We start from the raw sequence: 14,918 nt of genomic DNA, 5'->3' as shown, positions 1-14,918 counted from the left end.
CATGGCACCGGGAATCTGCAGACAGGTGAGTATGACTTTTTTTTTCTTCTACTGTTCACTTTTGATTCCGCAGCCGCTTCCACCTCCTGCCCGTACATGGCGCCACACGGCAGCAGACGTACAGGACTGGAGGTGGAGGCAGCGGTGACGGTACCGGGAGGATTCACGCTTCTGTGTTTACTGACAGAAGGAATCCTCTTCCTGCACATGTTACTTTACTACCCACCTCCTGCGTTTATAGCTGCGTTTTTGGTCTTAGAAACGCACTAAAACGCACCTATTTGCGTTTCTCATTGCGTCTTTCAACATCCCATTGCACTCAATGGATGAAAAGCGCAGTGAAAAACGCGGGAATAATTGACATGCTGCGTTTTTGTGGCACCACAAAACGCAGCTGAAAAAAAACGCTGTGTGCAGACAGCAAAAATGAAAACTCAGACTTTGCTGGGGAAGCAAAGTCATGCAGTTTTCTGAGCAAAAACGCACCCGAAAACTGCGCAAAAACGCACTGTGTGAACTTACCCTTATGTGTCTTTTTAGATAGTGTATGTAAACTTCTGGTTTCAACTGTATCTGTGTAACAAGATAAGATCTGTGGACCTTCTTGACATTTTCTGTAATTTGTTTGATGGAGACAGGCCTGGTTTACACATAAGCGCCAACATGTTATTATAGCTCATTGCTATTAGTTACTCTTTGGAATCTGCTCTAGCAGCAGAACACGGGGGGCACTGAACTCCAAAGTGCCTGGTACGGTGTTTTTGTTCTCAGTAGCTGATGCCCCTTCTTTTCTGCTCATCATGTCAGTCCCAGTACCCTGACCACTGAAAATGGGTTTTGAATATTTCATTGACAGGGGAGTCCAATTATTACTATACCGGATCAACAAATTATTTAGGAGATGAATAATGTGGGTTTTTTTTGCTTTTAATGGGTTCTTCTACTTTTGTTATCATTGCTCACATAACACACGTTTAATTAAAGGGGTTGTCTGCAATTTGGACAACCATTTCCGAATTACTTTCTTCCCGCATGTAAAATATTATCGGCCTATACTCTCCTCTGGAGTCAACGGATTTCCAGTGATATCACTGCTGCTAATGGGCTACTTCACTCCCACTCCCTTCTAATGAAACGGACATCCCTAGGTTTCCAGAGAGCAGCAGCAGTTCGCACTCCTCTTGGATGGGAGACGGAGGCATCCCATAAGCAGGCACTAATTGGCTGCAGAACTCGCGTAACATAACAACGTTATGGGAGAATCTGTGTCAACGGCGCTAATTATATTACGTATTATTTTAAATGCGTTAAAATGCTCAAAGGATATTAATTGGTCAGTATAGATGAAATGTACATTGTCATTAGTACCTGTCTCCCAATGCATGATTCTTAATTGACTCATTGTCACTTACTCTTGTTTCTTTATCATCAAATCAAGATAAATGTGATACTGATATATTGATAGTGTTATAATTGATGAATGCAACATATTTATTGTATTGGTGTTTCCGGTGTTCTTCTATTGTCTTGCAGACAGTGTGCCGCCCGGCCGTGTTTTCCTAAACATAAATATTAATAGTTCTCCAAAAGTTTTTGTGAAAATAAAAATGTTCTATGGAACTAATGGCTTTTATCTGACACTCTTTTGAGGCTCCGTCTGTCTCTGGGGTAGAAAGCATACCTCTCAAATGACCATCACGTCTTGTAGGTAATGCTTTGATGTGCATCAGTGGATTGCAGCTTCTTAGTGCTAGATGGAGTAAAGAATGTACCAGAACATGTCGTACTATAGTGCTTTCAAATAGAAGTTCAATTGCAACATGTTCTAATAGATTTTATATATTATATAGAAATATTTACAGTGGGTGAAATAGGCATTAAACACATCACCAATTTTCCCACCACTAAATTTATGGACTTCTTTGGTTTGATTTCTTTAGGATGGGTTCCTGTCGACATCTGGTGAGAAATTCATGTCAATAACACCTTTAGAGATATATTTACTTAGAAAATTGGTGACTTGTTCAATACTCATTTCTTTTTCGCTCCTAATTGGGAGACCCAGACAGTGGTGTATAGCTACTGCCTCTGGAGGCCGCACAAAGAACTACACTTAAAAGTGTAAGGCCCCTCCCCTTCTGGCTATACACCCTCCCGTAGGAGTACGGATTCCTCAGTTTTAGCTTTGTGCGCAGGAGGTCAGACACGCACGCATAGCTCCATTGTTTTTAGTCAGCAGCAGCTGCTGACTATGTCGGATGGAAGAAAAGAGGGCCCATACAGGGCTCCCAGCATGCTCCCTTCTCACCCCACTGTATGTCGGAGGTGTTTGTAAGGTTGAGGTACCCATTGCGGGTACGGCGGCAGGAGCCCACATGCTGATTCCTTCCCCATCCCTTTTTACAGGGCTCTGGGTGAAGTGGGATTTACTGGTCTCCAGGCACTGAGACCGTGCTCCATCTACAGCCCCTGGAGAAGATGCTGGATGGAGCGGAGTACATCAGGGACATGGCCCTGCTTCCTCAAGGTACTCTGTGTCCCCGTGCATTTGGCGCTCACACCGCAGCATGCTGGGTGTTGTAGTGCGCCGGGGACATCAGCGCTGCGGCGCTTGTGCCATGGCCTCATTCAGCTTCGCTGAAGCAGGCACACTTCTGGGAATCGGTCGCGCCGGCCGCTGGGACTGCGGCGCGGCTGGCACTTGTGGTGCGCCGGGGACTTCAGCGCGGGCCGCGCTTTTACGGCGGCCGCGCTGATAACTCGAGTCCCCGGCTTTTGCGGCCTGCTTCCGTTCGTTCCCGCCCCCAGACCTGCCAGTCAGGAGAGGGGCGGGACGCTGGTCAGTGCATCAGCGCCGAGGGCTGGAGTCGTTTTTACATACTCCAGCCCTCACAATCGGCACAGAGGGGACACTGTTTCCCGCACTTTTGTTTAGGAACTCCCACGGACCGCCCCTCTCCACAGACGCCGGCAGCCATTCCTGCTGACACGCTGAGCTGCAGAGGGGAGCCGGGGAGACCCAGACAAGGAATTCTGCGCCTCTTACCCGCTATTCAGCGGGCGGTAAGCAGCCCTCAGGGCTCACCCCCTCTTGTGCCAGTAGTATTCTTAGTATTTTGTTTCTACAAATACTTTGTATTGCATAGCGCTGGTCGCCCTTTGGCTATAGACTCTCTCACATTGCAGAGAGCCAGCAGCATGTCGTCCGTAAAACGCAAGGGTGCCAAGGCACAGACATTATATGCTTCCTGCACCGCATGTGGGACTTTTCTACCGGCAGGCTCCACGGACCCCCATTGTGTGCAGTGCTCGGCCCCTGCGGCGCTTGCACAGTCGGGACCTCTGCTGGACGTGACCCAGGGTGTACCACCTGTGAATGCTGTCCAGGTGACAGGAACTGAGTTTGCAGCTTTTGCTGACAGAATGTCTCTCACTATGTCACAAATTCTTGACACATTGCGAGCTAGGCCTGTACTTCAGGCCACGGACACTGTGCAATCATTGCCCCCTGGTCCCCCTCAGCTGAGTTACCTCCAAGCTCCGGGACGGGCACATACACCTCAGGGTGAAGACTCTGACTCGGACGATGGCCCCGGGCAGCCTAAGCGGGCTCGCTATGACGGGCCTTCACATTCATCTCAATGGTCAGGATCCCAGCGAGATGAATCTATGGGTGATGAGGCGGATGTAACTGATCAGGATTCTGATCCTGGGACCGCTCTCAATCTAGATACACCAGATGGTGACGCCATAGTTAATGATCTTATATTTAACATCAATAAGATGTTAAATATTTCCCCACCAGCTCCTCTTGTAGAGGAGTCAGCTTCGCAGCACGAGAGAATCCATTTCAGATACCCTAAGCGTACATTAAGCACTTTTCTGGACCACGCTGACTTTAGAGACGCAATCCAGAAACCCCACGCTTATCCTGAAAGGCGTTTTTCTAAACGGCTTAAAGATACACGCTATCCTTTTCCCCCTGAGGTGGTCAAGGGTTGGACCCAGTGTCCAAAAGTGGATCCTCCAATTTCCAGGCTTGCAGCTAGATCCTTGGTTGCAGTTGAAGATGGAGCGGCACTTAAAGATGCCACTGACAGGCAGATGGAGCTCTGGCTGAAATCCATCTATGAAGCGATTGGAGCGTCATTAGCGCCATCTTTTGCGGCCGTATGGGCACTCCAAGCTATCTCAGCCGGGCTTGCGCAAGTCGACTCAGTCACACGTGCATTTGCCCCGCAGGTAGCACCATTGACCTCGCAAATGGCGGCATTCGCGTCGTACGCGATTAATGCTGTTCTTGACGCTACAAGCCGCACGGCAGTGGCGTCAGCCAACTCCGTTGTTTTGCGTAGGGCCCTGTGGTTGAGACATTGGAAAGCAGATTCTCATTCCAAGAAGTGCTTAACCAATTTGCCTTTTTCTCGTGACCGATTGTTTGGAGAGCGTTTGGATGAAATCATCAAACACTCCAAGGGTAAGGACTCATCCTTACCGCAACACAGACAAAACAAACCCCAACAGAGGAAGGGTCAGTCTGGTTATCGGTCCTTTCGAGGACCGGGCAGGTCCCAATTCGCCTCGTCAAAAAAGACTCAAAAAGACCAGAGACGCTCAGATTCTTGGAGGTCTCAGTCACGCCCAAAAAGGACAGCCGGAGGAACCGTTGCCAAGACGGCGTCCTCCTGACTTGCAGTCTCCGATTCCCACACCCGCGGTCGGTGGGAGGCTTTCCCACTTTGGCGACATTTGGCTGTCACGCGTCAAAGACCGTTGGGTGAGGGATATTCTGTCTCACGGGTACAGGATAGAGTTCAGTTCTCGTCCGCCAACTCGTTTCTTCAGAACTTCTCCACCACCAGACCGAGCCGATGCTCTGTTGCAGGCGGTGGCCGCTCTAAAGGCGGAAGGAGTGGTGACCTCCGTCCCTCTTCAGGAACAAGGTCACGGTTTTTACTCCAATCTGTTTGTGGTCCCAAAAAAGGACGGATCGTATCGACCCGTCCTGGATCTAAAGTTGCTCAACAGACACGTAAAAGTCAGGAGGTTCCGGATGGAATCCCTACGCTCCGTCATAGCCTCAATGTCTCAAGTAGATTTTCTAGCATCAATAGATATCAAAGATGCGTATCTCCACGTGCCGATTGCACCAGAGCATCAGCGTTTCCTACGCTTCGTCATACACGACGAACACCTGCAGTTCGTAGCGTTACCTTTCGGTCTGGCAACAGCCCCCCGGGTCTTCACCAAAGTCATGGCAGCAGTAGTAGCTGTTCTGCACTCGCAGGGTCACTCGGTCATCCCGTATCTAGACGACCTGCTTATAAAGGCACCCTCTCAAGAGGCATGCCAGCACAGTCTGAAGGTGGCACTAGACACTCTCCAGAGTTTCGGGTGGATTATCAACTTTCCAAAGTCTCATCTAACCCCGACCCAATCTCTGACTTATCTTGGCATGGAGTTTCATACTCTCTCAGCGATAGTGAAGCTTCCACTGGACAAGCAGTGCTCGCTACGGACTGGAGTGCAATCTCTCCTTCAGAGCCAGTCGCACTCACTGAGGCGCCTCATGCATTTCCTAGGAAAGATGGTAGCAGCAATGGAGGCAGTCCCGTTCGCGCAGTTTCATCTGCGCCCTCTACAATGGGACATTCTACGCCAATGGGATGGGAAATCGACGTCCCTCGACAGGACTGTCTCCCTCTCTCAGACTGCCAAGGACTCTCTGCGTTGGTGGCTTCTCCCCACCTCATTGTCACAGGGAAAGTCGTTCCTTCCCCCGTCCTGGGCAGTGGTCACGACGGATGCGAGCCTATCAGGGTGGGGAGCGGTGTTTCTCCACCACAGGGCTCAGGGGACGTGGACTCAGGAAGAGTCCACCCTGCAGATCAATGTTCTGGAAATCAGAGCAATCTATCTTGCCCTGCGAGCCTTCCAACAATGGCTGGAAGGCAAGCAGATTCGGATTCAGTCGGACAATTCCACGGCGGTGGCGTACATCAACCACCAAGGGGGAACACGCAGTCGCCAAGCTTTTCAAGAAGTCCAGCGGATTTTGACGTGGGTGGAAAGCAGAGCGTCCACCATATCCGCAGTTCACATCCCAGGCGTGGAAAACTGGGAAGCAGACTTTCTCAGTCGCCAGGGCATGGACGCAGGAGAATGGTCCCTTCACCCGGACGTGTTTCAGCAGATCTGTTGCCGCTGGGGGACGCCGGACGTCGATCTGATGGCGTCACGGCACAACAACAAGGTCCCAGTTTTCATGGCACGGTCTCACGATCACCGAGCACTGGCGGCAGACGCCTTGGTTCAGGATTGGTCGCAATTCCGACTCCCCTATGTGTTCCCACCTCTAGCATTGTTACCCAGAGTTCTCCGGAAAATCAGGTCCGACTGCCATCGAGCCATACTCGTCGCTCCAGATTGGCCAAGAAGGTCGTGGTACCCGGATCTGTGGCATCTCACGGTAGGCCAACCGTGGACACTACCAGACCGTCCAGATTTGCTGTCTCAAGGGCCGTTTTTCCATCTGAATTCTGCGGCCCTGAACCTGACTGTGTGGCCATTGAGTCCTGGATCCTAGCGGCCTCAGGTTTATCTCATGAAGTTGTTGCCACAATGAGACAGGCTAGAAAACCATCCTCAGCTAAGATCTATCACAGGACGTGGAAGATATTCTTAGCGTGGTGCTTGGCTCAAGGGTTTTCTCCCTGGCCATTTGCATTGCCAATTTTTCTTTCCTTCCTGCAGTCTGGGTTGGAAAAAGGTTTGTCGCTTAGCTCTCTTAAGGGTCAAGTCTCCGCGCTATCCGTATTCTTTCAGAAGCGCTTGGCACGGCTTTCTAAAGTACGCACGTTTCTCCAAGGAGTTTGTCATATCGTTCCTCCTTACAGACGGCCATTGGAACCCTGGGATCTGAACAAGGTTCTCATTGCTCTCCAGAAGCCGCCTTTCGAGCCTTTGAAAGAGGTTTCCCTTTCTCGGCTTTCACATAAGGTAGTTTTTCTTGTGGCGGTCACGTCTCTTCGGAGAGTGTCCGAACTAGCTGCGTTATCTTGCAAATCTCCCTTCCTGGTGTTTCACCAAGACAAGGTAGTACTGCGTCCAATTCCAGAGTTTTCTCCCAAGGTGGTTTCTTCCTTTCATCTCAATCAGGATATCACTTTGCCATCTTTGTGTCCGCATCCAGTTCACCAATTTGAAAAGGGTTTACATCTGTTGGACCTGGTGAGAGCACTCAGGATTTACATTTCTCGCACGGCGTCTCTACGCCGTTCTGATGCGCTCTTTGTCCTAGTCGCTGGTCAGCATAAGGGATCGCAAGCTTCCAAATCCACCCTGGCGCGGTGGATCAAGGAACCAATTCTTCACACATACCGTTCTGCTGGGCTTCCGATTCCATCTGGACTGAAGGCCCATTCTACCAGAGCCGTGGGTGCGTCCTGGGCATTGCGGCATCAGGCTACGGCTCAGCAAGTGTGCCAGGCGGCTACCTGGTCGAGTCTGCACACGTTTACCAAACACTATCAAGTGCATACCTACGCTTCGGCAGATGCCAGCCTAGGTAGACAGGTCCTTCAGGCGGCGGTGGCCCACCTGTAGGAAGAGGCTGTCTGACAGCCCGTTCATGTGGTATCTTTTTACCCACCCAGGGACTGCTTTTGGACGTCCCACTGTCTGGGTCTCCCAATTAGGAGCGAAAAAGAAGAAGGGAATTTTGTTTACTTACCGTAAATTCCTTTTCTTCTAGCTCCAATTGGGAGACCCAGCACCCGCCCTATTTGTTCTTAGGGTTTCGTTTTTCGGGTGCACATGTTGTTCATGTTGTTTCTTAAGTTCTCCGATCTTGTTATCGGATTGAATTTGTTTTTGAAACTGTTATTGGCTTTCCTCCTTCTTGCTTTGGTACTAAAACTGAGGAATCCGTACTCCTACGGGAGGGTGTATAGCCAGAAGGGGAGGGGCCTTACACTTTTAAGTGTAGTTCTTTGTGCGGCCTCCAGAGGCAGTAGCTATACACCACTGTCTGGGTCTCCCAATTGGAGCTAGAAGAAAAGGAATTTACGGTAAGTAAACAAAATTCCCTTCTTCATCGTTTCACCGTGTGTGTCTATGTATAATATGTTTGTGTCCCCTGGAAATGTGCACTGTCCCTCTTAAAGGGTCGGCACACTAATTCCTGGAAGTGTTTTACAGCCCATGGCTGAGAGGCACTAGGTACTTAAGGCATACTTCCACCAGGGCAGGTGCCTGAGCAACATAGTTAATGTCCATCTAGCCAGCTAGTTGTCAAGTCCTATTTATCTTTTGCCGTTACCTGTACCTGTGTCCACTACCTGTACCTCTATTCGTATGTCACACTGGGTATGGGGAAGTTTGTCAAAGACTGTCTGTCAAGCATGACAAACCCATGACACACTATCTCTGCTGTACCCTCCATACCTGCCTGCATTAGCTGTCCTGTCTGCGTCAGCCATCCCGGCTGCACTTTAGACTCTGCCTGTCTGTATCTGAGCCTGTCCCTGCCCTGGGGGTCAACTGGTACAGTCCTGTACACTGTTCTGAGAGTGGCACCTGTTGTTTACCCGCAGCCAAAGCCATCCTCCCCATCAGAGGCTCTGGCAAATACCCGGTCAGCGCTTAGTCAAGTCCCTCTCACGTCAGGGTAAGCTCAGGTGGCCCCTGTCACCCAATGAAGCAATTCCCGTTCTCCACTTCAGCATCGACAAGGGTTACATGATATCTGAATACTGAAACATAGTGAATTTTATAAACCAAAGGTAACCAATAAAATATGTAAAAATATATATATATATATATATATATATATATATATATATATAATATATATTATATATATTTTTACAATCTGAAAAGTGCGGATATCTTTTAAGTCTGATGGCCTTTAAGGTATTGCTCTGTAGCTAAATATTTTTGATGTTGGTGCAGGAACTCTTGATGTATCTATTACTTTGTGGCACAAGGAGTCGGGATGAATTAATTCAGGTTAGAAGTTGCTATGACATTCTGCAGTGGTCACCAATAAAGCCCACTTTACACTCTGCAATATCGTTACCAATATCGCTAGCGAGCGTACCCGCCCCCGTCGGTTGTGCGTCACTGGCAAATCGCTGCCCGTGGGGCACAACATCGTTAACACCCGTCACACGGACTTACCTTCCCTGCGACGTCGCTGTGGCCGGCGAACCGCCTCCTTTCTAAGGTCTCGGTTCGTGCGGCGTCACAGCGACGTCACACGGCAGCCGTCTAATAGAAGCGGAGGGGCGGGGATGAGTGGGCGAAATATCCCGCCCACCTCCTTCCTTCCTCATTGCGTTCGGCCACAGGTACGATGTAGTTCCTCGTTCCTGCGGTGTCACGCGTAGCGATGTGTGCTGCCGCAGGAACGACTAACAACATCGTACTTGCAGCAGCAACGATATTTGGGAAAGGTATGACGCAACAATGATCAACGATTAGGTAATTTTGATCGTTAGCGGTCGTTCCTGCGTTTCACACGCAACAATGTCGCTAACAAGGCCGGATGTGCGTAACGAATTCCGTGACCCCACCGACATCTCGTTAGCGATGTCGTTGCCTGTAAAGCGGCCTTTAGAAGTGCTACAGCTTAAAATTCTTAAACACCACTACACAAAATTATTTATACTTTTTTTAATGTGTCTCAGGGGTTTAAATAAATATTTTTGATTAGGAAGCCAAATTCAAGATTGCACTACTTTTTAAGGGCTGTTCAATGCAACATAATTTATTAAGTGTTTTAGATGCTTATTTTTGCTTCCTCAACAATGGGGCACTTTGGGGCACTGTGCATCGAAATTTTGTCTCAAAAACACAAATGTGGAGCAAAAAAAAGTCAACCATAAGTTGGTATAGCCAGCATGAGTGATTTTTGATAAATGTGCAATTTTAGACTGTCCAGTCTGAAAATGAGAAAGGATCTGTAAATGTGTTGGTTGTGAGCAACAGTTCCTCAGGCCATGAATCCAGCACAACATCATGCATCAGGGCTGGTGGGCTCTTTCAGGGATATAGACAATTTTGAGGCTCTTTTTTGTTATTTTCTTCCTTCAATTATGCCTTTTTTGTCTGTATCTTGGGTGTCATTTGATAATTATTTGGTTTTGTTTTTATTGTGATTGTGGACCTTTTATTTTCTGCAGCCTCACTGCTTCGCTGGATGTAGCAGGCTGCAGCCAGCGAAGAATAGTCTGTCTGGGATAAACAATCTAAAATATTTAAAGGGAACCTGTCACATACAAAATGCGTTCTGACTTATCAGCAGAAGCATGTGTGCCCTAATTACACCTCCCTACCCATCCTTGTGTTGTAAAATTGTGTAATATGAAAGTAATAAAAAACGTTTTGTTACTTTCATATGTAATTTAGAGAGAAGCTGGCCACACGGGCGGCGCCTTGCCTTATGGACGTCTGCATACTTTCCGTGGTATCACGCCCCTGTAGGCGTGATATCATGGAGTCACATGAGCGACGTCCCCGTCGCTCATTCTATCCTGCGCGTGTTTATACTTACCATTGCGGCAGGCTTCTCTTCTGGGTTCTCCTTGTCAGTTTCAATCAGAAAAGAAGCCTGCCGCAATGCACGCAGGATAGAATGAGCGACGGGGGCGTCGCTCATGTGACTCCATGGTATCACGCCCACAGGGGCGTGATACCACGGAAAGTATGCAGACGTCCATAGGGCAAGGCGCCGCCTGTGTGGACAGCGGCTCTCTAATTTACATAGGAAATATGAAAGTAATAAAACATTTTTTATTACTTTCATATTACACAATTTTACAACACAAGGATGGGTAGGGAGGTATAATTAGGGCACACATGCATCTGCTGATAGGTCAGAACAAATATTCTAGGTGACCGGTTCCCTTTAATAAAAATTGCATTCATTTATTCATTTTACTTCCTTATATAGTGTAATTAATTCTACAGCTCTTTACAGACATTATCGTCACAGTCCCCATTGGGGCTCACAATCTAAACTCCCTATCAGTATGTCTGTGCATTGTGGGCGGAAACCTGCTTAAATACTGGGAGAGCGTATAAACTTCTAGCAGATGTCGTCTTTTGTGGGATTTGAAGCCCGGACAAGACTGTAGTGCAAATCATTGAGCAAGGCTAATAAAATACTGGTATGCACTAAAAGAAGCATAAATGCTCCGGAGAAGAACACCTTTTTGCCCCTATACATGTCATTAGTGCGACCACACTTAGTATACTGTGTACAATTTTGGTCTCTGGTGTATGAGAATAATAGCGCTGAACTAGAGAGGGGCAGAGAAAAGCAACAAAGGTTATTAAAGGAATGTATACCATATTTTTTGCTTTATAAGACGCACTTTTGTTCCCCCAAATTTTGTAGGGGGTGCATCTTATAATCCGAATATACGGATTATATACTGCAGGGCCCAGAGGAGGTGGGAGCAGTTCTGGAGCGGTGCTGGAGGCTGAGGCAGGCTGGTGAAGGCTGCAGGAGGCAGCGGGAGATCTCCTGCTCCCGCTCATCTAATATGCACTGCCACTGTCCATCACCGTGGTGCTGAAACCGCACTGCTGTGATGGGCTGGGGGAGCGGCGCATATTATATGTGCCTGCGCCCCCCTTTGATGGCACATGCCCCCCCTGTGTTAGATATGGCCCCCATGCTGCTGCCCATAGTAAAATAAAAAACTTCTTACCTCCTCCAGCGCTGATCTCCGGTGTCTCCCCGGTCTCCCTGCTGCCGCTGTGATCAGGCATGCAGAGATGATGTCACTCTGCTGTGCCGATCACATGACCGGCACAGAGAACCAGGAAGTGCAGGAGCTGAGCAGCACGGAGGGAGACACGAGGGAGGACAGCACTGGAGAAGATAAGTAAAGAGTTTTTTTATTTTACTATGGGCAGCAGCATGGGGGCCATATCAAACACAGGGGGACGTGTGCCATCCACAGGGTGCCATGGGCAGCACAGGGAGACATGTGCCATCCATAGGGAGCCATGGGCAGCACAGGGGGACGTGTGCCATCCATAGGAGACCTGTGCCAGCTGTAGTTGACGTGTGCCATCAATGGGGGACATGTGGCATCACTGGGGGACATGTGCCAGCACAAGGGGGCAATATTCAATATAAGGGGGCCATATCCAGATTAAGGGGGCTAATTTTAGGATGGGGGGGCTATGAGGGACATATACCCTATATGATTTGTTAGACGGACACTGGCATTATAAGATGGACCCCATTTAACATAAAAAAAAATTCTCTTTTCAGTCACCAAATTTGGGGGTGCGTCTTATAATCAGGTGCGTCTTATAAAGCGAAAAATACGGTATGTATGAATCTCAGTATGAGGCTCTTATAGATTTATATTAGAATGGAAATAACGGACCGTGGTAGGAGCCGGCAAGAAAATGAAGTCACATGATACAGGAGACAGACCCGAGAAATTGAAATGGCAGAAGACTGAGATTGGGCAATAATTAAAAATGCCGGGATAGTCCTTTAAAATATAGCTGTAGTCTCAGGAAAATGTCTGTGCCTCTTACTCCTCCCGCTCCATGGAATGTTATGTGCACCAACTATGATCTATATCAGTAATATGAAAATCTGTCTACACTGGATATTTTTATTTTTTACCCGTGAACTAAGAATTTTGAGAATGATGAGTCCCGCAGGAGAAAGAAGCAGATTTTTTTTTAAATATGATGTTACCAAGTTTTGATTTCTGAAAAAAAATGTAAACTTTTTATTCTTTAAGTAAAAAAACAAATCTCTTCACAATTACAGCATCTCTTGAACGTTCCATAAATCGATGTAGGTTTTAGGGCTCAGCCCTCGTGACATACTTCTGTATAATATAAGTGCTCCACATTTTCCTCTCCATTCTCTATATACTATTAGACTTCATTATTTGATTCCATTTTTTACTGTTCTTAATTATTTCCAATGTTCTTTTCTAGATGTGTCTGCGAGTTCTCAAAGGTTAATGCAAATTCTGAAACTAGACAAGATGGTTATGTGTTCTTTGGCAGCGCTCATCACATATTTGAAAGAATTTTGCTTGGAAAGAATTCTTCGTGATCCAAGGTTAGTTTTGTATCATATGTAGCTGACCCTGCGCCAGCGATGCCTACCCATGTTGCCACAGGCTGGTGCACCAATGCCATCCATAGGTGCCAGTCATACTATGTTTGTTGGTGTGGCTGGGTGTTGTAGTACTGACCAGTTTATTGTTGGGTTGGTCAGCATATGTGATTAGTTATTCTGTGACCAGTAGGACCTCTCCACATCCTAAACATCTGATGAAAGCTACTATTTGGTACTATATTTGGTCTTTCGTAAACTCCTCATGTACTGTTGTTGCTATCCATATCTTTATCTTCACCTGGCTTGTGACTTAGCTTCTTATGACTCTGTGATTTCCCCCTAATCTTGAATTCAGTTTGTTTGACTCTGCTTTAACTCTTGTAACTGATTCTGGCTTTATCTCGGACTTTGCTACATTTTCTGCTTTTGTTTCTCTTCTTGACTCCCCCAATATTGACTTGGCTAATTTGACCACTCTTGCCTGAAGATCGCTGCTTCGGCCAGCAGCTACTTGGTGGTACAACCCAGCGGGGGTCTGTTGTAAGTTCTGATCCCTTTATAAAAGGAGAAAGGCCACAGTACAAGCCAAATAGAGTGACTACCATTAAGGCCGGAGTCACACTTGCGAGAGACTCGCACGAGTCTTGCAGCGCATCACCCAGCATGGCCGCACACTCTCCGGACAGGAATGTCTCAGCTGCATAGAAATACATACAGCCGACCCGCTCCTGTCAGGAGAGTGTGCGGCCATGTCGGGTGATGTGATACGAGACTCGCGTGAGTCTCTCGCAGGTCTGACTCTGGCCTAAGTCTTACACATATCCCTAAATGAGATCTGTTACTGAAGTTCATAATACAAATTGCATTCATCATTAAATGGATTTCTCAGTCTTGATGAGGGTGGCATATGTGCTTTAAATCCATGTTCACTTTAGTCCATCTCCTCTTACTATAAAACCACGTACACTACTCAACATGAAAAATACAACACTAGTGGGCGCCATGTACAGAAATACATGCACTTACTGTATATGCCTCGGATCCTGTCATTGAGGTTATTAATTTATGTCTGAATGCATTTGGGCAGATCATCAAGACCCACTGCTGGCAGATGCCTTTGTTACTACCGACCAATGACATCTGAAATGTGCTCAATGGGAGACAAGTCTAGGGACTCTGCAGGCCACGGAAGCATTATACCAGACAAACCGTGACAAAAATAACATGCCGCCAGACGGTGTGTTGAACTACAGCTGCTCGGACACATTAGAGAAAAGGCTGTAGAAGGGGCTCCACTGCCAAATCATCAAACACCGAGCTGCTTAATGTACCTGGAATAAAGACTAGAGGCTTCTGGCTACCAATCATTATGCCTCTTCATATTATATTATAGTCCTGCGAGTAGAGGTGTCTTTACACGCTATGAGATCGCTAAAGCGATCTCGTTGGGGTCACGGAATTTGTGACGCACATCCGGCCACTTTAGCGATGTCGTTGCGTGTGACACCTATTAGCAATTTTGAATCGTCGCAAAATGTTCAAAATCGGTGACATTTGCTGCTGCAGTAACGATGTTGTTCCTCGTTCCTGCGGCAGCACACATTGCTACGTGTGACGCCGCAGGAACGAGGAACCTCTCCTTACCTGCATCCTGACAGCAATGAGGAAGGAAGGAGGAAGGCGGGATGTTTGTCCCCCTCATCTCCGCTTTGATTGGGCGGCCGCTTAGTGACGTTGCTGTGACGCTGATCGAACCGCCCCCTTAGAAAGGAGGCGGTTCGCCGGTCACAGCGACGTCGCAGAGCAGGTATGT

At 47.8% G+C, this 14,918-nt stretch overlaps 1 protein-coding gene across 1 annotated transcript in view; it reads left to right on the top strand.

Annotated features, from left to right (window-relative positions):
* The window catches only part of MSH3 (mutS homolog 3), a 267,619-nt gene that overhangs the window by 110,928 nt on the left and 141,773 nt on the right, over positions 1 to 14,918 (top strand). Inside the window, exon 10 of the mRNA XM_075325143.1 lies at positions 12,979 to 13,105. Within this exon, the coding sequence (XP_075181258.1) occupies positions 12,979 to 13,105 (127 nt within the window). The remainder of the gene's footprint in view (positions 1 to 12,978; positions 13,106 to 14,918) is intronic.

The sequence above is a fragment of the Anomaloglossus baeobatrachus genome, chromosome 1 (assembly GCF_048569485.1).
Source record: "Anomaloglossus baeobatrachus isolate aAnoBae1 chromosome 1, aAnoBae1.hap1, whole genome shotgun sequence".
Taxonomy (NCBI): domain Eukaryota; kingdom Metazoa; phylum Chordata; class Amphibia; order Anura; family Aromobatidae; genus Anomaloglossus; species Anomaloglossus baeobatrachus.
Note: the sequence above shows the minus strand (reverse complement) of the source record. Positions and strands in the feature narration are given on the sequence as shown.